General features: G+C 38.4%; 1 protein-coding gene across 10 annotated transcripts in view; it reads right to left on the bottom strand.

The window, feature by feature from the left end:
* The window catches only part of DLG1 (discs large MAGUK scaffold protein 1), a 144,033-nt gene that overhangs the window by 89,668 nt on the left and 33,087 nt on the right, over positions 1-21,278 (bottom strand). For 8 of the 10 annotated variants that reach the window (XM_053951560.1, XM_053951561.1, XM_053951562.1 and 5 more), the window contains one exon: positions 1,324-1,488. In XM_053951560.1, the coding sequence (XP_053807535.1) occupies positions 1,324-1,488 (165 nt within the window). Of the gene's footprint in view, positions 1-1,323; positions 1,489-8,579; positions 8,772-21,278 lie in introns of those variants that run through there. The other 2 variants (XM_053951565.1, XM_053951569.1) reach the window with 2 other exon arrangements.

Here is a 21,278-nt window from a genome sequence, read left to right as displayed (position 1 = left end):
GGATGGGGCAGCCACCCCTTCTCTGGGCAGCCTGTGCCAGGGCCTCATCACTCACAGGAAAGAATTTCTTACTAATATCTAATCTAAGTCTACCCTCTTTCAGTTTAAAACCATTCATCTTGTCCTACCAGTACATGACCTTGCAAAAATTCACTCTCCACCTTTCCTGCAGCCGCTTTATGGGGCTCCATGGAGCCTTCTGCTCACCAGGATGAGCAGCCCCAACTCTCAGCCTGTCTTCACAGGAGAGGTGCTCCAGCATTCTGATCATCTTTGTGCCCTCCTCTGGGCCTGCTCCAACAGCTCCATGTCCTCCTTTTGTTAGGGACCCCAGAGCTGGATGCAGCACTGTGGGTGGGGTCTCAGCAGGGCAGCACAGAGGGGCAGAATCCCCTCCGTCCGTCCCTCCCTCCCCTGCTGCCCACTCTGCTTTGGATGCAGCCCAGAACATGTTTGGCTTTCTAAGCTATGAGTGCACATTGTTGGGTCATGTCCAGCCTCTCATCCAGCAGCACCCCCAAGTCCTTCTCCCCAGGGCTGCTCTCAATGTAACAGTGTTTGTTCTTTGCAGCTACAAAGGACACTGCTGCATGCAAACAATTCATGCTAAAAGTATCACGCTATAAGCCTACCACAAGGTAAGCCCATCTCATCGCTCCAAAGCCCTAACATTCCCCAGTATCAAATAATTTCTCCATTTTTCCCTCAAAACCAGCCATAAAGACTCAGAGATGTTACTGAAAACAGCATTTAGTCTGACACACAAAAACACTGTGCTATTCAGAACATGACTGGGCTACATCTATCTACTAACACAGTAAATAAAACTGCCTGTTATTACCCCCTCCCAAACCTCAAACTCAATTTGTTGTCTAAATCTTTAAATCTGTCTTCAAGTTACTGAAGCAATCTTGCAAATAATGGTGCTGCATACTGAAAAACTCAAGAGACATATATGGCACTTGGTTTATTACATAATGCACATAGATCCTCAATTAAAATATTTACTAGAAACAAAGTCAGAATTGACTCTACAGGTTTCTGACTGAAAATCCAAAACGAAACCAACAGCCTGAACTCCAGTGCCCCTCAAAACTGCATCCAAAATCTTAAGTTACCTATAGTTGTTTTCTGGGCATTTTACTACCATGCATGTCTAGTTAGAAAGTGTGTAGGGCAAAGCTTTAATGTATACTAAGTAAATTTCACAATTGAGCAGTTCCACAAAAAACAGAAAGAGGTGTGTTGCATGCTTTTTTTTGCCCCACAAAATTAAATTCCTGAGGAGCATACCAAAACATTTCACTATTTAAAAATGCTTACCTTTACTGGTGAAATATGAGAATGGGAAACAAATCCATGGACATTCTCAATCTGTGACAGATTCTTCTCCGATACATGAACCAGCTCTGGACCTGTCACCTCATTGGCAATGTGTGGAGAGCTGTTCTCCTGTGGGGGTGTATCTTCATCCTGATAGCGGTATTTCTGGAAAAAAAAATTACAGAAGTTCAGACCACCATGGAAATGAGAAAAGACTATCTAGAAAACCTAAGTCAGACAGACTTTTTCTGACCTTGCTGACTTCAAGGCAATAAAATCTATAAATAAAAATTATAATTACCATTTTAAATTTAAAGATTGATCCTATCCAAAAATGTTCCAGCCCTTTTAGTCCCACCTGGCATTACTATAAAGCTACCTAAACCCCTGCAGGGTTTACTGTGTCCATAAGAAACATCCCAACATTTTCTAAGCACATTCACTTTCACTCATTACTACTATACTCCCAAGTATATAAATAGTTACTAATAGTTTATAGGGAAAGCATGTCATATTATTAAAGGTACAGAAAAACCTTCTAAACACATACTCATTTTAATCTTGGGAAAAATTATTCCTGTACATTTAGGATATTATTGTGATATTTAGCATATTTAGAAGATATTTCCTTAGGGTTTCTTTTAAACAAAATTCCAAGATCTACATACTACAGCTTAAGTCAAAAATAGACATTTTCCTGGTAATTCTTTTATATATCATAACCCAGTAGATAACTGCAAGTCACCCACTTGTCTGTAAGCACAGGAACACTACACCATGGCAGTATCTGAAAACAGTGCATAACTTCTAGGCCTCTCAAGAGTTACATGCAATTTCCATTTCAGATTACCACAAAGATCCATTCCCTTCATCAAAAACACCTACAACATTACAGAGTTAAGATATACAGGACAAATTACAAAGAAACTGCTTGAAATGATCTAGCAGTTATCAGCTCCTGTAATGCTTGGCATATTCTTAACCCAACTGTAAAGTAGAAGCAATTCAAGTGCATTTCCTCAAAAAATACTAATTAACAAAGAAGCACAAGACCCACTTCTTCCAGCCTAAGAAATAACTCCTAAGAAGAAAGCAAGAGCATTACCACTTCTGTTACCACAAGAACCCAACTCCAAAAACTTTCAGACCTTCTCCTCAGCTGGATGTACCAAAGGAGAGAAGGTGAAGTCTGACAGTTAAGAAAAATTGCAATGGTTACTCAAAAAGCTCTAATTTTTCCATTTTCACCAGAGAGAATTCATGAGATAATCAACTTAATAGCTCACTACTACCAGAATATAAAAGTTCTTTTTCTTTCCTTTCCCTGCAGCAGTGAGATGTTAGATTGCTCAGCCTCAGACTGCTGCCATTCATCTTTTTTCTAAGATTGACTTGTTTTTGACTTATCAAAATAAAGCCCTGAAAGGAGTTGACATTAGCTCTCCAGAGCAGCCATATTAAACACTGGAAAGAGAGAAGAATTATAATTCAAACAAAGTGTTGGCCAAAAATACAAGGGTATGTTACCAGAGTATAAATTAGACCACATTAGCAATTAGAGAAAATAAACACTGAAGCTCCAAGAAGCAGAGAAAATGTCTTGCAGCATCAGAGAATGTAGGACTTAAAGCAGAGAATGTAGAGCTTAGAGCAGCCTGCTCCACTGATGAAGGCAGTACTTGTGATCCAAAATATCCCTAGCAGACCTTGAGCTTTGATTTCTTTATGAAATACAGGGAAATGATGTGAAAGTGGATTTAGTTTCCAGATCATCTCAAACAAGATCCTGTAGAAGCTAGATGTGGATCATTCCAGTTTTACTGTGGTGGCCAGGGCACACACAACAACATTCACAAAAAAGCCCTGAACACACTAATTAGTCAAATAGTCACAGGTCAATCAAAACTCATTTCCTTTACAGAACAGTTAATATCTTTAGACAAAGCACAGAATTACCTTGCTTTTTTTCCTGAAATCAGACATACTTATTAGAAACTGGTACTTTATTAGAAACAAATACTTGAACATGACTGAATGCAAACAGGCTCTAGATTTCACTAATAGATGTATGTTTACATTATAGAGTGTATCAGTGCTTATAATATTGCATATGAACTTTTAATAGATCAGTATTTCATTATTTTGATTAAAAATGAAAAAAAATGTTGTGGTAAAGAATTCTCTCCTAAAAGGCAGTGACAGAGACTACAATCTTCTCCAAAAAATTTAAAAGTGAACTGCTACTTAGATTTTGATGTAGTATTTGAGATTAATGTTACTATTTGACATGAAGTTGTTTAAGAAAAGACAGTGCTGTGGTGTGGTTGACAAGGTTGGAGTGGGGATCTCAAAAGTCTTTTCCAACCTTGTTGATTCTGTGATTCTGTGAAGTGCATGAAAACATACTATCCACACTACAACCTATTCTGAAAGGTACCATAGCCCTTCACAGAAACTACTTTTGAGCAAAGTGCTTTAAGCAAAGCAAACTACTGTATCTTGTAACAGCTAATTCTCCATGGAAGTGTTTCTACTGCTTACTCCAGAGCACCAGCCCTGAATACAGTGCCTCTTGTCTGAGGCAGCCCCTTCAAGTGAGTTGGCTGGTCAAACAGCCACCACTCACCACTGCCCCTTCCCTTCCTCTCTCAGGAGCTGCCAGCCCTGAACAAGAACTCAGTCAGCTCTTCCAGCCATGCCGAGTTAATCGTGCTGCTGCATCCAAAGCCCTGTGCAAGTTCCCCTCCACAGGGGTCTAAGACACGATTTCACAGTACAGCCCAGCTCCCACCAAGGGCAGCCAGGCTCTGAAGAAGCAGAACCCATTCACTTGCTCTTGGTCAGGCTGTACAATTTCATCTCCCTGCCCCTTGCTGGGAGCACACAGCTGACTTCAGACAGTGAGCAAGCTCAGCAAGCTTATCCAGCAGAATGTTTCTTCCCCTCTTCCAGCAGTAACAAATTTTCTGTAGTTCCCTGAAGTGGCTCATGACAAGCTGAGGCACACAACAAGGAGAAAAGCAGGTAAAGAGTTACGGCTAACTCACCTCCAGTGGCTAGGAGCAGGTCATTATGCTGCTTACAAATAATAGAATGTAACCCCAAACCCAAATCCAGGCTCCAGGGAGAGCCTAATTTACAAGGGCCAGCTGAGCAAGGGACTCATCAAAGGAAAGAAAAAGGTGTGGCAAAGCAGCTCTGAACTGGCAGGCAGTCTCAGTTGCACACCGCCCAGCACTCAATTACATAGTGGCCAAGTAATTTACCTCCTTTTTAAGGAGCTTTATAGACTGCTTTACAATTTATAACCTTAATTTTAAATCCAAAGCAACTAAGTGCTAAACGTTTAACACATACTTCCGACAGAGACACTGCCCCAGAGGATTCTGTTGCATAATACAAGTGTGTCAAAATTAATTTAAAATATTTCTTTTTTGATGCAACATAGTTACCAGGATATCTTCAGGCTAAATTATACCCTCAATAAGTTTTGAAATGTCACCAAACTCTATGGTCACTGGTGTAAACTACTGAAAAATCCATTTACTTTAATAAACCAGTGCTAGTTTTCAAAAAATGAAACTCAGAAATGAACCCAATTCATCACAATGAAATCATTTTTCAGGGCCACAACATCCTTGCTTCAACTCTCAGCCCAAGCAAAGTTAGACAAAAATAAGAACAACCAAATTATCTGCAACAATATGCAGGACAAACAAGGATTTTCTGGACATTTTATAGCACCATTTACCAGAACAGAGAACACCTGCTCACAGGAAAAGCACGGAAAGGTTTTAGGAAACCCATTCTAACAGATTCACTTCAGTCTTCCTGAGGACTACAGTCTTCTCTGTATTTTTAAAAGACAATATTTCTAACTCCCTTCCTTCTCCAGACTTCAGCCATCCCCACCCACCAGCCATACAACCCCCAAGCTACTGCTCACTTCCAACAACAAAAGCAACAAATCCCAGGAAAGCAGAGTCTGACTTACAGTCTGTCCCTGGGTAAAGTTTTCATTTTCACACAGGTCCAACCTGTACAGGTTCATTTTTGTACAGGTCCAACCGTGGTTACAAGGAGTTTAAGAATAAAAGAAGACTTAAGTAAATGTAATAATTTGAATTGGATAAATATACACAAGCTCACAGGCCAGACCCTTTCTGAGGCAGTATGAACAGGCAGCATGATGAAACCAAGTAGTTTTAGATCATTTGCACACAATTCCCCAAGTTTAAATATTTGTTCTTTTTTAATCATTTCTCCATTTAACCAGTTAAACTAAATCTGAAAGGACCCTTCCAAAGATCCTTCCAGCAACTAAAATTATTGTGAAGCACTGTTTGACATGCAACACTTCCACTCCTGCAAAGAATGACCTGGATGCAATGTCAAAAACAAACAGGTAGAGAAGACTGAATACCTACAGCTCTCACATCCCCCCAGCTTTCACAACTCTGTCACCATTCAGCAGAAAATAACTTCCAACAACTCTAATAACAAAAGCAACAATACAGAAAATTTTGCATACCTTGCTAAAAAAACTAATCAAAAATTAATATATTAAAGATGCTAATGCATTTTGTACAAGTTTTTCCTGCAGTCTAGTGCTAAACTAGAAACTAGTGTTTAGAAAAATAATAGTGCCTTCCACACAAAGGAAAAAAAGGAGACAAAACTAAAGGTATGCTCCACTATTGCAGAACTGAAGTCAACTTGAAAACTTATTTGTAAAAAACAAGAAGACTATGAAAGCCAAAGAAAATCTCTTTGCAAGTAAACAGCAATTCATACTGTTAAGTTAAAAGGTTGTGAAAAACAAAAGAAACTTAAGTAATATAAGAAAAGATTATAGTGTTTGTGTCTTTTTAAAACTTCTTCACTGATCATGGAATAGGACATTCAGTATTATTATCAACTTAGGCATACGATAAACGGAATGATCTGCAATATTGGAACAAGGTTTTTGATCTTTGGATTTGCGTTTTCAAACATAAATTCAGTATTTTGAGTAACTGACTGCTTCATTCTCAAATAAAAGCACTACGTTTTCTCCAATAACTAGAGCTATGACAAAGACATAAGGCATTTCACCCTTTGTGAACAGTTTCAGTTTGACGTTGTATCTTGAACATAAGTGCTTATAACATGGTTATTTAGGTCACAGTGTTCCATCATATGTCAAAATGCACAACTAGTGTTAAACTTCTTTATGTAATGCTTCGTGTCATGGACATCCACAAACAATAAAACAGTTGAAGATAAGTATATATATTTACAAAAACTCCAGAAATACTCGTCATCAAGTTCACCTGTTCCAGAAGGCCAAGGAAAAGAGAATAAAGAAGGAACGCTCAGATTGTGAATGTTCTTTTCATGTGGCTAAAAAGGAAAATTGAAAACACTACTTTGTGTGATTACTTGTGTGAGATTGTTTCATTATGTGAAGGACTGGTACAGGTACCCCGCATTGCTATTTCAATTCTAAATATTTACTTGGTATTCAAAGGCTGCATCTTCTCAGAGGACAAGAGCATTTTATTTTTAGTACTATCCAGCCCTACAACTTTTATACAAAAATTGACAAGTGCCGGGTGCAAAATCTCCCTGCACTGCCAGCAAGTCACTGTTCAAACAGGAATCCTGCCGCTCCTCTGGGATGCGGGCAGGGGAGAGGTACAATGCCGGCAGCAGGCAGGAAGCACGGAGCTCCCACTCGGGATTAACAGCAAGCCGTGCTCATTCGCAGATAACTCGAGCCTGTGCACAAACAGCCCGAGGCGTTCCAAGACGCCCCCGGCGAGCGATCCCCGCTCGGGAGGCCGCGGCTGCCCTGCCCCGCGCCCGGCGCGCTGCCCAAGGGCGCCATGAAGGCGAACAAGGCGCCTGCAGCGCCCCCCGGCGGCCGCCCCGCGCGCGGGCAGCTGCGGCCGCGCAGGGGCCGCCGCCATCGCTCGGCCCCGCCGCTCCATGCCCCGAGTGCAGCCTGCGCTCTCGCTGGGTATTTTTAGTTTGCTCTTAAAGTGAACAGCATCCCTGTTCTGCAGCTCAATGGGCAAAATCCAGCCCCAGAGTATTTTCATTCCAATGTTTTCTTCCCAAGATGATTGTTTAAACATGAGCATATCACATAAATAAAGAGTGTGCAGTTCCACAAAAAAAGAAGAAACCTTAGGGTTATATCAAGTAGGTTCCAAACGGCATCAATAAATAGGTACATATTTCCAATTGAAAAATGCTTGGGACACAGGAAGGAAAAGCAAACCCACAACAAGGCAAAGTCTTCCTCCTGTAAATAAAGCTTTAAGTTTTACAATATTTATACTATCAAAAGAGCCATAAAAATTTCGATTCCTCCCTCCTAACATAGGTGACATTTATTCACCATCAAGATTTTCTGATACGTATATGTGTATATACATGTATATATAAATGCATCACACATGCATATATGTGAGTATATATGTACACACACAACTGACCCCACTTTATAAAACAAAATCTAGTTGAAATATTTTTTGTTAAAAATAACAAACACGACTTGGAAACCCTAAATATATAAAGAAAGTTTTAGAGATAAAGATTTCCTAATTTCTGCCTCAAAAGTAACTTCATACACATATCCCTTTAATTTTCAAGTGGCTTTCCAGTACTACAGTCTCCTCATATCCTCGACATTGCGTGTTAATTTTACTGAAAAGAAATTTAAAAAACAATTTTGACACAACACTGAATACATGATGTTTACTATTCTGATTATTACCAATTATATATGTTTTATTCCTCTGAAACCTAAACAGTTGATGTAGTCCTAAAATGACTAAATGCCCGAGGGCACTGTTAAACCCAAACCTGCCACTAACAATTGCTTCCATCAAAATGATGTCAGGAGGCATTTCCAGCCCTGTATCTCAGTGCAAGTCTCCTGTGTATTTAATTCTCTACAGCTGAAGAAAATGAAAGGCAAGTGCAATAAACTGATTACATGATGATTAATGCTGATTAATGAAGAATGACGACATTTTACATGCGGCATTCACTAAATTCAAAATGTTGTTCAAAGGGAACTTTAAACAGTAGGCATGATAATTCATTACTTATGTCTCCATCACTAAGAGCTCAGATAATTGAGTAAGGCATGGAACAAAACACACACTTATTTAACCAGAAATTTAAGGTACAGTTACATTAGACACAAAGGCAATCATTCATTAAATGCAGCTTACATTTCCAGGAAAGTCCTTTTACAGACCCACCTTACATCCAAACATTAAAGATATTGTGTTGTTGGTACATGCTACTTTACAGTGGCATAGCATCGGAGAAAAACAATCCAAGTTTTTTATGCTAGGAGACATTTTTTCAGACCCTGTGCACTTCAATCGATCCGTGACTGAGATTCCAGAAAAATGCCTCTGTAAGCGCTGCTTGCTGCCTGTCTTTGACATTTAATCTAGGTCCATAGTGTTCAAAAATAAGCCTTTATATAAATAGGTTGAATCCTTCAGGAAAAATATTGCTTCACGTTAGAAACCAGATCTTATAAAAAAAACAAAGAAAAAATCCCGTGTCCATTTTTAAAATTTTTGAGTCAGCTTTAAATTAATTACGTTAGCGCCAGCTTGAAGTGACAACTGTCTCACGGCCCAAAGTAATACTCAGATCCTCTCAGCCAGACGCCCGGGTTAGATCCAAGGCAGCTCCACCTGCTGCAGTGCAAGGACTGCTATCTCCTCCATGAAAACAGAAGCAACTCCAGCAGAGCCACTGCTCGGTGTGTGCTGCTTGCTTAGGGGAGGGGCGAGATGTTGCAGCAAGGGACTCGTTACACGGCCCGATGGAGATCAACCCAACGCTTCCTGCAAGGTGCTTTCGCACTGCACCAATGAGCATGTGAAAGCCCATTTTTAAATCAGCTGGGTGGAATTATAAAACCAGGCGCGTTGTAAGCTTAACAGCAGGGAATTTGCTGATCTGCAATTTACACTAGAGCTTTTTCAAGGAAGTGTCAGCAGACCACAAAATTAATGGCTCTGGGATATTTAATCCTCATTTTCAAACATTAAAAATTCAAGGTTATTTGACACATCAAAAAAATGGTCTTTAATTGCTGAGTAAAATTCCTAATGGTCTACCAAAGGTAATAAAGAAACAATACAGAAATACATGAATACTCTCCAACTTCAACATAATAAAATCAGAAACTGCTATATTTCCCCATTAGCACTATGAAATCATGAACAATCTGGATTATGCATCAACTTGATTATGAAGAGCTCCTGGTAAATCATTTCAAACGACTGTACACGTGAACACTTAAAAGAGTTCAAGAAAAAAGCTTTCTTCCTTAGAACTGAGGTAAGCTCAGTTGTAGTCTCCTTAGAATTTGCTGTTCTTTGTTGTGTGTAAATCTAAGATGCAAAAATTTTTAATGGGTTGTTTGGGGTTTGTTTTTTAATCAAGCCTTATAAGATTCAAACTTTATTTCCCTTTTTACACGTCCAGGGGTCTCTGCAAGATTTCAATCTTTTCATATATTTTAATAAATTGCATTACAGAAATTGATGAAATTGATCCAAAACATGCCCTCTGCAATTACACACTTCTTGTACCATAAGCTAACTTGCCTCTGCAAAAACCTTCAATAAAATAACATCAGCCATTATTTCTATTTTTATTGCATTAAGCAGTATTGTAAAGAACTCTATTTAGGACATAACTGTTCACTTAATTTTACACCTGTCTTTTGTCATTTCCCTTTTACTTCCTTTGGTTTACCTGATAGGCACTCCCTGAGGTAGCAAGTTCAGTGTAGTGAAAAATTGCATCCACACTTCCAGCTCACAAACTAGTAACTTCATGAATTATACTGAGACAGTCTTCTTTATATAAATGTGCAGATTGATGAAACCAAAACTAAGGCAAGATGTCTGGAGAAAAAAAAGTGTAACTCGGCCCACAGTAAACCTCAAAATAAACTTCATTTGCATGAGGACCTCGTTGTTGGTAGACTCTCCAAGGATTACCGATGACAGTATTTCCATATTAATAAGCATAGTTTTCTTTCCACCACGTGCTGTGACCTACAATTTTTCACCAAATAGCCTTAGACCTGATTTCCTACAGTAGATCGTCTTCTGCATGCGAGTGCAGCAATATGGGCAGGACCAAAGGAAAAAAATCTGACCCTGAACTTAATTGTCTCAAAGAAAGAAACAAAGAGTTTAAAGATACCAAAACTGCACCTTCTTTGTCTAGCTAAGTTAGATTATGTTTTTCTTGCAAGAATATCCAAGGGCATCCCTAAGTAGAAAGGCTGACAGAGGAACCTAAAATCCTTTTATGTTCCTTCTGCTGGCTGGGGGTCCCAGTAAATGGACTCCTGACTGAAGAAACAGGGCAGAGCACAACTGAGCACACACTCAAACACCACATGTGGAACACTTGCAAGGGGAAGGAACACAGGCACAGAGTGCTGTCTCTTGCCAAACATAACAATGTTCCTATCCCACAAAACAACCTTTTCTATGCACCATGGATCGACAATCCATCTTACTTCCACACTTCTAATCACATTGTAATAACATAATTTCTCACTGAAATAACACACAGCCAAATGCATGGCAATTTCATGACAACAAATAAAGTCAAAGAGCCAAAAGCAGTTCTTGAATGTTGCAGAAATAGCTTTTTGTGATGCAGAAAATATAAGCTCTAATGTGCCGTGGGCATAGAAGAATCAATAAGAGGAAGATACAGTCTACACATCCACAAAGGATTCCATCAGTAAGATACAATGAGGAAAAGAAAGCTTAAGTAACTTCAGGCAATTACATCTACATTGTTGATGAAGACCACATAAAACATCTGAATCTTTCAGCCATATATTTGCAACTGTAGATAAATAAGTTGGTTACACTACAAAATCATCTTAACCTTCATACAAAGATGAAACTTTTTACATATCTGCCTGCCCACAAGCTTAAAAATTCAATGTTTAAACTTAAAAATTAAAATATAATCTTACATATTTTGCTGACTAAATCCTGAGATTTAACTGTAATGGTTTCATTTGTTCAAAACAATTATTTGTGCCCAAAAGCTTAAAAAAAAAAAAACTGCTAACATAAATCTTTCTGAAATCTTTCTGAAATATAAGTATATAGTATGTTCTCATATAGAGAAACATATGAAACAGAAGATTTCCAAGTCTACTTTTGAACTGTACAGAAACATATCCACACTTAATTATTGCTCTGACTCAAATTGAAGGTTAAATTAACATTTCAAAACACAAAAAATAATGTATTAACACAATGACTAAGCCATTAATTAGGAGAATATGGCCTTAACTAGCTATCACTTCTCATTGCCAATTCATTAGTCTGTATTTTGTATTATCACATCAAAGCTCCTACAGTCAGAGCTTACCATTTCCATGTTTCCTCAAAAGTGTTCTCAGTGAAAATAACTGGTTTCATCCTTACAAAAACACTACTTAAAATGAATTGTCTTTATTTCAGGTTTTGTTTGACTGTTTACTTGGCAATAACGCATCTTTATGTATGGCTCCCACATGCACAATAAAAATACCCACATCATTATGATCTTCAATTAGTGAGCAAGACTAATTTTGTTGTCTTAATATAACAAAGCTCCTGAGCACTAAGACTATTGGATAGAGAGAAACAAGAGATATAGAGCACAAAAAACACACTACGAAACTTTCATAGAAGCTTGATGCTTCAGTTCAGCACTTGCTAACTATTCTTGATGGAACACAAGTAGTACCAATTGCACTGATCCCTATGTTCCACCTGTATCCTCAACACAACACAGGTTAGAAAACAGTAATCTCATAAGCAACACGACCTGGAGCTTTTAATGAAATGAGTAGTGAAGGTCTAACTTGATAAATGTGCCAACTGTTCAGACTGCCAAACCAAAGGGGAAAAAGCTTCATAATTCTTCAGCAGAGCATGTCCCTGTCCCTTAAGTACCAGTGCAGGCACCTGTCAAGCTGGTGGGACTCAAGCTTAGGTGCCCCTTGCCCAGAAGCCTGAGCTGGTACACTTCTGGGACACGTAATACAATCCAATTGTTTTAAAAATGCACTTTTTATCACTGGAATTACTTAAATCTAATAAACTTATTTTATCCTGTTTTCTGCATAATTGTAGTCTGTAAGGTCTTCAAAGAGTACACAGAATTCCAAAATTATAAAGAGCTCTGCAAATCAGCTTGGATGCTGGTTTAAGATTACCCTATACTAGCACAGAGCTCTCATGTAATGTCTGTAGTGATTTCTTATTCAAGGAATAGTAATTTTATAAGCAATTTCAATAAGGCAAATGAAATTTGAACACTAGTTTGAGAACATCTGATGTCTGGTGCAAACTGCATCCATCAGCACCCAGGAAGCTCTTTGGCTCTGCAGTTCTTGCTCCCTGAAGTATCAGATGACCATCCAAGCCAATTTTGAGAGAGTAGCCAAAAAATGTACTGCTTGTTCCTGCATGCTCCTAAACTGCCAAAAAATCATTTGCACCATTCTTTCAGGCAAAGAGGTTTATAAACTAAAAACACTGTAAGCTGAAATTCCCCATCTAAAGGGCATCTTCAATAGGTCTCCATTGTTTAGAAACATGTTTTTGAGAGCTTGGCAGGTAAACGTGTTCGCAGGAGTTAAACCAGCAGCCACTACTGCACATCCAGTTCAGAATGCTGATGTGCATATGTCCTTTTCAAGAAGCTTAACATTCTCATATAAAAAATTTGCAGAATACACCTCTCTGTGTTCCAAAACCCTGAAGAATACCACAGCCTCATTAACTTCAGAAGGAATGTGAAATGTTACTTTGGAAAGAGGAAGCTGATTAATAATTGCCTTTTTTGTTTTTAAACTTGCCCTGCAATGGCATTTAAGCCCAGAATAGGTCCTATGAATAGAAACTTTTCAGTGGGTGTTTGTGATTTTTCTCCCAGTTTATTCCAAGTCTTAAATTGTTACATATAAGACAGATCTGGGACATCACTCCAATGAGGCCCTTCATAAGTCTTGATAAGTCAAGCCAAAAAACAGACAAGACTGTCTCCCTTCCCAATTGAGTGACCATCACTATGGGCATTTGTATAAGCTTGCTTTAGGAGTTCTTCAGTCCAAAACAGAGGAGGAAACTATAATGCCATATTGGAGAAAGAACCCAGAAGTGTCTGCATTATCATGTCTTCTATATGCAAAAATAATCAGACTTCAAAATATGTGGTGACAGACTGAAGAGCATTCAGAAGCAAAACTTCATGAAAAACAGACTTTCCTGACAATTACCACTGAATAGAGGTCCTACATATTCCAAGTGTGATTTCAAAGATATTTAGTCATATCATTCATCTGTCAGTTCCTGCCTCTTAGTAATTCTAACACTACAGTTTAACTTCAGCCAAACTGACTGAAGGAATAGATGTCTCTGAGGATATCAATTATGTACAAGTTTTTCAGAAGTAGGTAGCAAGCATAGAATAAACACCAAAAAATCCCCACCACAGGAAGGGGAAACAAGTGAGAGGGTAAGCAACTAAGCAACAACAAGCAGAATTTATATAATGAGAAAAGGTTAAGACTGTCAAAGGGGAGAAAGTCTAGCAAAATGCTATATAGCAGCTTATATTAAAACAGAAGCATACCTTGACAGAAAGTTATAGGTAGTCCTGTTTTCTAAGGCAGGCATGAAGCCATTGCATGTTTTGGAATTAAAAACGCCAAGTGAAACATCTTCCTTTTCTTCTGATGTCTTGACAGCATTTTAGCATACTGGAGCATGCTTTACATCTTTAGTTTTCACACAAGAAATTCCTGAGAATGAGAGGAATTGGCTACTATGACTACTATGAAAGCCAAAAGTCTGGAAACCACCAGTCAGGAGAACATCTTTAATACAGACTAGGAAATTACTGAAAATAAATTATTCCTTTTGCAATACTTGAAGTTTGAGCCAATGAAGACATTGAACATGCAGCAGATAGGTGTCTATCTGACCTTCTGTTAAATTCACTGCAGACAATTATTTCTTTACATTAGCAACATCTCAATGAGGGAAAAAATCCAAAAACATTACTGTATTTTGAAAATGCTGTATTGTGATTAGAATAGAACTCAACCAGAAAATTCCTAAAATCAGAATGTATTACATTGCTTCAAACATATTTAACATGTCCAGAAACAGTCCATGGTAGGTTGAGCCTGGATGACAGGTAAGCATCTAACCAGCCACTCACTCCCTCCCTCCCTCCCTCCCAGGGGGATGAGGGAGAGAATCAGAAAGGCAAAAATCAAGAGAAGAAACCTCACAGGTCAATAAATAAGTGAAAGGAGAAATAATTTTTAAAAAAGCCAAAACCCAACCAACCACGCATACAAGTACAGCAAGTCAAATCACTAACCACCAGCAGGTCAATGGCCAACCTCAGCAACAGCCACTTCCTCCTAAATTATTGCTGAGCAAGATATTAAAATATATGGAGCATCTTTTCAGTCAGTTTGGGTCAGAGGCTCCAGCTGTATCCCCTCACAACCTCTTGCCTGCCCCCAGCCTACTTGCCAGGGCAGCAGAGTGAGAAAGTGAGAGGCCGTGACGCAGTGTGAGTGCTACTCAGCAATAGCTAAAACACTGGCATGTTCATCAACAGTTTGTCACAATCCAAAACACAGCACCATATGGGCTGCTGGGAGGAAAATTAACTCCATCCCAGCCAAACCTGCTACCAGTCTGACCTGAAAAGTCCTTTAGTATTAAAAACTATGAGATCTTTGCATTCAAAAAACACTACTGAAATCATTCAGAGTAAAAGTATGTGATTAATCTAAAACTGCTTTTGATGTGTTGGTTCCATCTGTCCACACAGGAGAAAAAAAAGTATTGATGTATAGCCCTAAATGGTTCCATGGAACTCTCAAAAAGATTTCTAGTGAACAACCGACACCAAATCACAAAGATAAAACTGCTGAACTATAAAAGCCCTCCTGAAAGACCCAAAAGCTTTGCAGCCTTGTCTCATCCCTTCCCCACACCTTCAATGAAGATTTCACCCAGTCTGTATGTGATGTGGATGGACTCTGATCTCAAGTGGTAACTATCAGCCAAGCAAGGTAATATTCTCAAGGCTATACTCAGTGGGAAAGATTAAATCCAGCAGGATGTGATTAGCTGGAACTGCTCTCCATAGTGTCAAGACCAGGCTGGAGCAAGGATGTGATTTCACTCTGGATTGTTCCCTGTGGGCCCAGGCTGACTAGGCGAAGCATAGCTTCCAAAACATGGTTTTCCTTCTGCTCCTATTGGGCTTTAACAGCAGGCTACTTTGATTAAGACTGTCATGCAGAACTCTTGGAGGGGAAGTGTGATGAGAGGAAAGAGGGACAACACTTTTGAGGTTTATTCCAGTATGGATAACATATAAAGATCCTTCACTTATTGCAGAATTGCTCAGAATCTGATTCATCCCATCCTATCTTTTTGAACAAGCCCCTTCAGGAGAAGTAGTTTGCAGTAGTGGAATACTTTCTAAATGGTCCGTGCAAAGTAGCCACAAAAAGTAGATCAGCTGCTGAATAATTCACAAATAATTAATAAAGCATCTGTGCCTTCCCTGAAAAAAATAAGGGCAGACTGGTAAAAAACAAGTGAAAATGAGTGAGAAAATATATTAATAATACATGTCTTTTATCTGGTGAAGCCTCAAACTACTCCAGATTCATCTCAATTGCTGTTCATGCTTCTTAACACCACATCAAGAAGAGACTGCAATTTGACATATTTGGTGCTACATCAAAGCAGCAGAGCAGAAAAGAGATGAGGCTAACAACATCTCACAGCCAGGAGATGAAGTGCTCACACAATACCAGTAACAGTGGGGGCTTTTTGCCCCCTGCAGACAGTGAGAAGGTTGTTCCCAGAGACAAATGCAACTCAGCCCTTCAGTCCTGCTGTTTTAAAAACAGTGAAAACTGATCACATCTCAATTATAAAATAATCTGCTGAGATCAGGATGGAATCTCTTAACAGCAGTGCTGTTCTGTGGACACTCAAATACTTGTCATACATTTCTGAATACACAGAGGACTGTCATTAGGTTCTATAACAATTGTTTTCAAAAAGACTTTTTCATACAACGAAGTTGATACAATGCTTAATGTGGAAATGCCAATAGTTTATTTCTTATATCATTCTAATGAATCTAAACATTTCAAAACCAGAGATGACACCTTCCTCTAAATGAGAAACTATTCATAATGCTACTTTTTGACTCTAAAGGATTAAAGCTTTTGCTAGCCTACAGTTTTAATTCACTGCAACTCCATCACTTGCCCCATCTTAAAATGCAAATCCTCTCATGGGCAAGGACTACAATTGCCATCTCTATCCAATCCAGGTGCTAAGGGTGCTGGTGATTTACACTTTGTTATTAACTGAGAACAGGTAAGGAAGGCTGTTATTGCCTGCAAGCCATTGACTCTACTGCCACTTCCTGGGAAACTAAAAGCTAAAGGGAAGAGCTGAGGGGAAGCCATAAGCAGTTTAGGGTAGCACTGACACCGCTAGTAAGTTAGTATCACTTCTCTGCAGTTCTTCAAAAGTATTTTTCTAAGTATTTCTGCTACTTTTAGCAGAGTCATTCTCCTATGTAGTGGTCACTAATATCATCACCAGTGCAGTAACAGTTTCAGAACTTACAAATAAGGAGTAAATACCTTAATTAACAAACTGAAAAATAGAGTTGGGGGGTGAAGGTTATAACTTTAAAAACTGAAACCACAAATTACAACTGAGTCACCATGACAGAACAGCTTAATCAAGAAGATCAAGAAGTGCAGGGACTGTTACTTGAACTGAACTTGAGCTCCACAAAGGAATCTCAAATCACATTTTCTTAGAGCAGGTTGAATTATCTAAATGCTCATTAACATAAAATGCTTATTCTTACAGTGAAAACTACTGTCAAATTAGAGCCAAACTTTGGTAAGAATTCAAGCAACGATGCATTAAATCTATATGACTACCAAGTGCCATTTCCCTCACCACAAGCAGACTTTCAAAATATTGATCCTGGACTCAATGCTACTTATCGACCCCAGAGCTTCTGCAAATTAATACAGGTTTCTAAATCACGGCATTACAGCAGGAATCTAGGGCAACAGTCCTGGCAGGCACCAGTCCTTAAAAACACCACCAGCAGCTGTTGGCAAACTAATTGCACAACTGTTCAAAACAGAATATTTCTTCTTAGAATGTTTTAGCAAGATGCTACAGAAAATAACACCCTACTTCAGCTTTGAAATTACTTCAGTTAGGACCCAAATACCTGAGTGAATGTGACAGCATGCTATAGCTAATATAGGTCATTCTCCACTTCTTCCTCCCTTCTCTTGCCTTTAAAACACCTAGAAAATAGAACCTCAACTAAAATTGTAGAGGGGTTTTAAACCACCAAGTGGAACAAAGCTACTAGTTCAGAAAAAAAAAAAAAAGAACACCAGAAAGTATTACTTTTCTGTATAATTTTGACAGAATAATAAATCTTGCCTATTGGAAACATTTCTGATCATCTCATTTGATAAAAGCCACAAAAAAATTACAGAGAATAACATCAAGGATAAAGATACTCAGTGGCTTCTATTTGAGAAGCTTAACTGACAAAGCTCTTCATCTTATAAAAAGCAAGCAGCTGAGTTGGGAAAATGACATTCAATCTTTGAAAAGATGAATGGCATAGAAAAGGCACATAAAAGGCAAATACTAACTATTTAAGACAACACAGGCATTAGCAGACAATTAAATTACCCAGCAGATGTTTGAAGGCAAAGAAAAGAAAGTACTGCAGAACTTATTGACAAAAATATAAAATCAAGAAGGAACAGAGTGAATCAACAAACCAGGGTCTAATAAAAATGTGTAATCACTCTCTCAGGAGTGGGATAGCAACTGAGGTGGGCACTTGTCCTTCATTTACAATCATCAAATAGAATCACTAGGGCTGCAAAAGACCTCAAAGTTCATCAGCGCCAGGCCCTACCATGTTCACCACTAAACCAGAACCCCAGGTGCAACATCCACGTGTCTTTTGAACACTCAGGGGGATGGGGATTTCACCACTTCCCCAGGCTCTCTATTCCAATGCCCAACTGTCCTTTCAGTGAAGAATTTTTTCCTAATGTCTAACCTAAGCCTCATCTTAAGATGAATTACTAGAGATAGTGGGAAAGGATCAACAAAGCTTACCCAGAAGTCCAACTCCATTTTTAAGGAATACCTATACTCTGAAGAATTCAATTTGCATCACCTACTACCAGAGCATCAGAGATTCAGATCAACTCAAGGCTTCCCCTGGGCATATTAACTATTGGTTAAAGAAAGGCTGATACAACAACAAACAGAAAGGGGAAAGGCAAAGGGAATGAAAACTACAAAAAGCTTAATGCACGTATGCACTGCAGCGCTGGGCAGCATCCAACAAAGCCATACAACACAGAATGCTAGCAAAAAAGTTTTCACTTTCCTTGTATGTTTATTTGATGCTGTAAGGGAAGTCATCAGAGAATTGAAGTCACTTTCATAGCACTTGGATTGCTGAGGATACACAAGTTTAAATTAAGAAAGGAAGAGATACAACCAATACTTGCCAGAGTTCTCAAAAGCCCTTTAAGACATTTCAGAAAAAAAAACAGAGATCACCAAAAGAAAAATGGTTTAGTGTTAGCCATTCTCATATTACAGAAAATCATTAACTAGGCTAATGAAAGCTGGGATAATCCAATTTTGATGAAAATTACCACATGCATTTATTTGTATGAGGGATGTGGATGAATATTAATTATATAAAGGAATTTCCAAAATAATACAGGAATATAGAAAAAATGTGTAATACCAAAAGATTCTACAGTTTCATGGTCAGCAAGTCAACAAATTAACATCAGCTCTGTAACCTGTAGTTAACCCTTCATTTCTTGCTACCGTTCAAAAGAATGCCCTCACCTACTTCAAATGTCAGCGGGACAAAGAAGCTCTGCAGCCTCTGGGAAGCAGAGCCCACTTTGTCCCAGTTTGTTAACCTGAGCAAAGCACACTGAACACAGCAGAGGGCAGCAATTCTCCACTGCCACATTTCCCTGCTGGCAACGGCAACCTTTAGAGATAAGAATGCAAACCACTAAAGACGAGAGAATATTCCTGCTTTCAAAGTCCTCCTTTTACAGAAGCACACTTCACTCTCTACAAAGACAAAAAAAAAAGTCACGCTGATATGCAAGCATCAGATCTGAACTACAAACAAAACAAAGAAACAAGTTGACGCTACCAGAAAGGTCTCATTTCCTTTGTTGCAGTCACAATCTGGTGCCCAAGTTGTTTCAATGTGCTGTTTATAAATTGCAGAAGACTGGTGAGCCAATGTACAGAACCTAAATTTTATTTGAGTCCCTGAACGAACAGATGAAGAAACATTTTAATTAGTGGTAAAAGTAAAGGTTTTCAGATTGCCAGTTAGCAGTCACTGAGTTGAAACAATCCTATTTTGAAATTAACTTTCCTGTTTAGAGTTATCAGATATGTACTTTTACAATCCCTGTAACAGTAGAGATACATTAGAATATGCTACGAATGGTGCTTAAAGGATTTGAGATGACTAAAAATCCTTCTTTTTGGATCTAACCCAATCTGATGCTTTTTGTTCAAAATGCAAAGTGAGACAGATTTTTCTGCTACGTCTCTCACACAACCTAAACACATAATAAACAACTTAATATGATCTTTAAAATCATCTAGCTACATCATAATGAGCTTGTGTTATCTACATTATTATATAAAAGTCTTTTATTAACTAATTACTTTAGCAGTAAGGATCCTTTTGATTTCCAGCTTTAATTTATTTTGGCTTAATTCTTATTATTCCCATTTCAGCATCATCTCATTTGAAAAGTCACTACCATCTTTTGGGTTTGAAAACATATTCCCTAAGCCATTAAGACAAAATCTTCCAGCTTTTTTTTCCTGCCCCTCCTTCCCAGACAGCACTTCCCTCACCACTCTAATAGTACTTCCAGCTGTGTATGTGCAATTTGCAATGGCCCTTATATAACACACTGCAAAACAGAACTTTTCCACCTCCTCAGAATACCCTGACACCCTCCAAAGAGTATTTCAATCAATCAAAATAAGATCAGGAGCAGATTAATAAAGATCATGCAGCTTCTAACCCAACTACAGACTTCTTTCCAGTCACCTGAATTATAGCTCCTGGCCTAAAACCAGCTGTGTACATCAGATCCTATAAACAACCTATTAGGAAGCTGGGAAATAAAGAAGTGGATCCATTTCTCACCATACAAGTGACATTTATTCCCAGGAAATTTTCTACAAACAGCTTTTAAGATACATTTATTCATAACAGATCACTAAGTTAAATACTAAGTCAAGTACTTATATCACTAAGTTAACTAAGTATTCCCTCCTTATTCCATTTCCTTAGCCTGAAGAAAGATGAAACCCAGCAGGTAAGAAAGATTTCATGTAATAAAATAGTCCTCCTTTTGCTTTCTTGAGTAACTGTTATTATAGAATTTAATTACAAATAGCAACAGAAAGGTGATTTGGTTGGGGATTCTTTGTAAAATGAACTGCAACAGCATCATCACTTCATACTGCAGAATTATGACAGAAATTTTTTCTTCATTTTGAGTCTGGAGTTCTTTTGAGGAGAACTGTACCTGAATTAACTAAACTAAAGCTAAAGCAACCAAAGCAGTAGAGTTTTCAGACTCAGTCATGTGATATATATTTGCATTTTACCACATATGAATGGCTTGGGTTTTGGGTTGGTTTTTTTCCCAAGCAGAAAAACAGCAGACTGAAGAATCAGACAGAAGTCTCCTTCTAGGTAAAACATTTACAAAAACATACAGG

The sequence above is a fragment of the Vidua chalybeata genome, chromosome 10, assembly GCF_026979565.1.
Source record: "Vidua chalybeata isolate OUT-0048 chromosome 10, bVidCha1 merged haplotype, whole genome shotgun sequence".
In the NCBI taxonomy this organism is placed as follows: Eukaryota; Metazoa; Chordata; class Aves; order Passeriformes; family Viduidae; genus Vidua; species Vidua chalybeata.
Note: the sequence above shows the minus strand (reverse complement) of the source record. Positions and strands in the feature narration are given on the sequence as shown.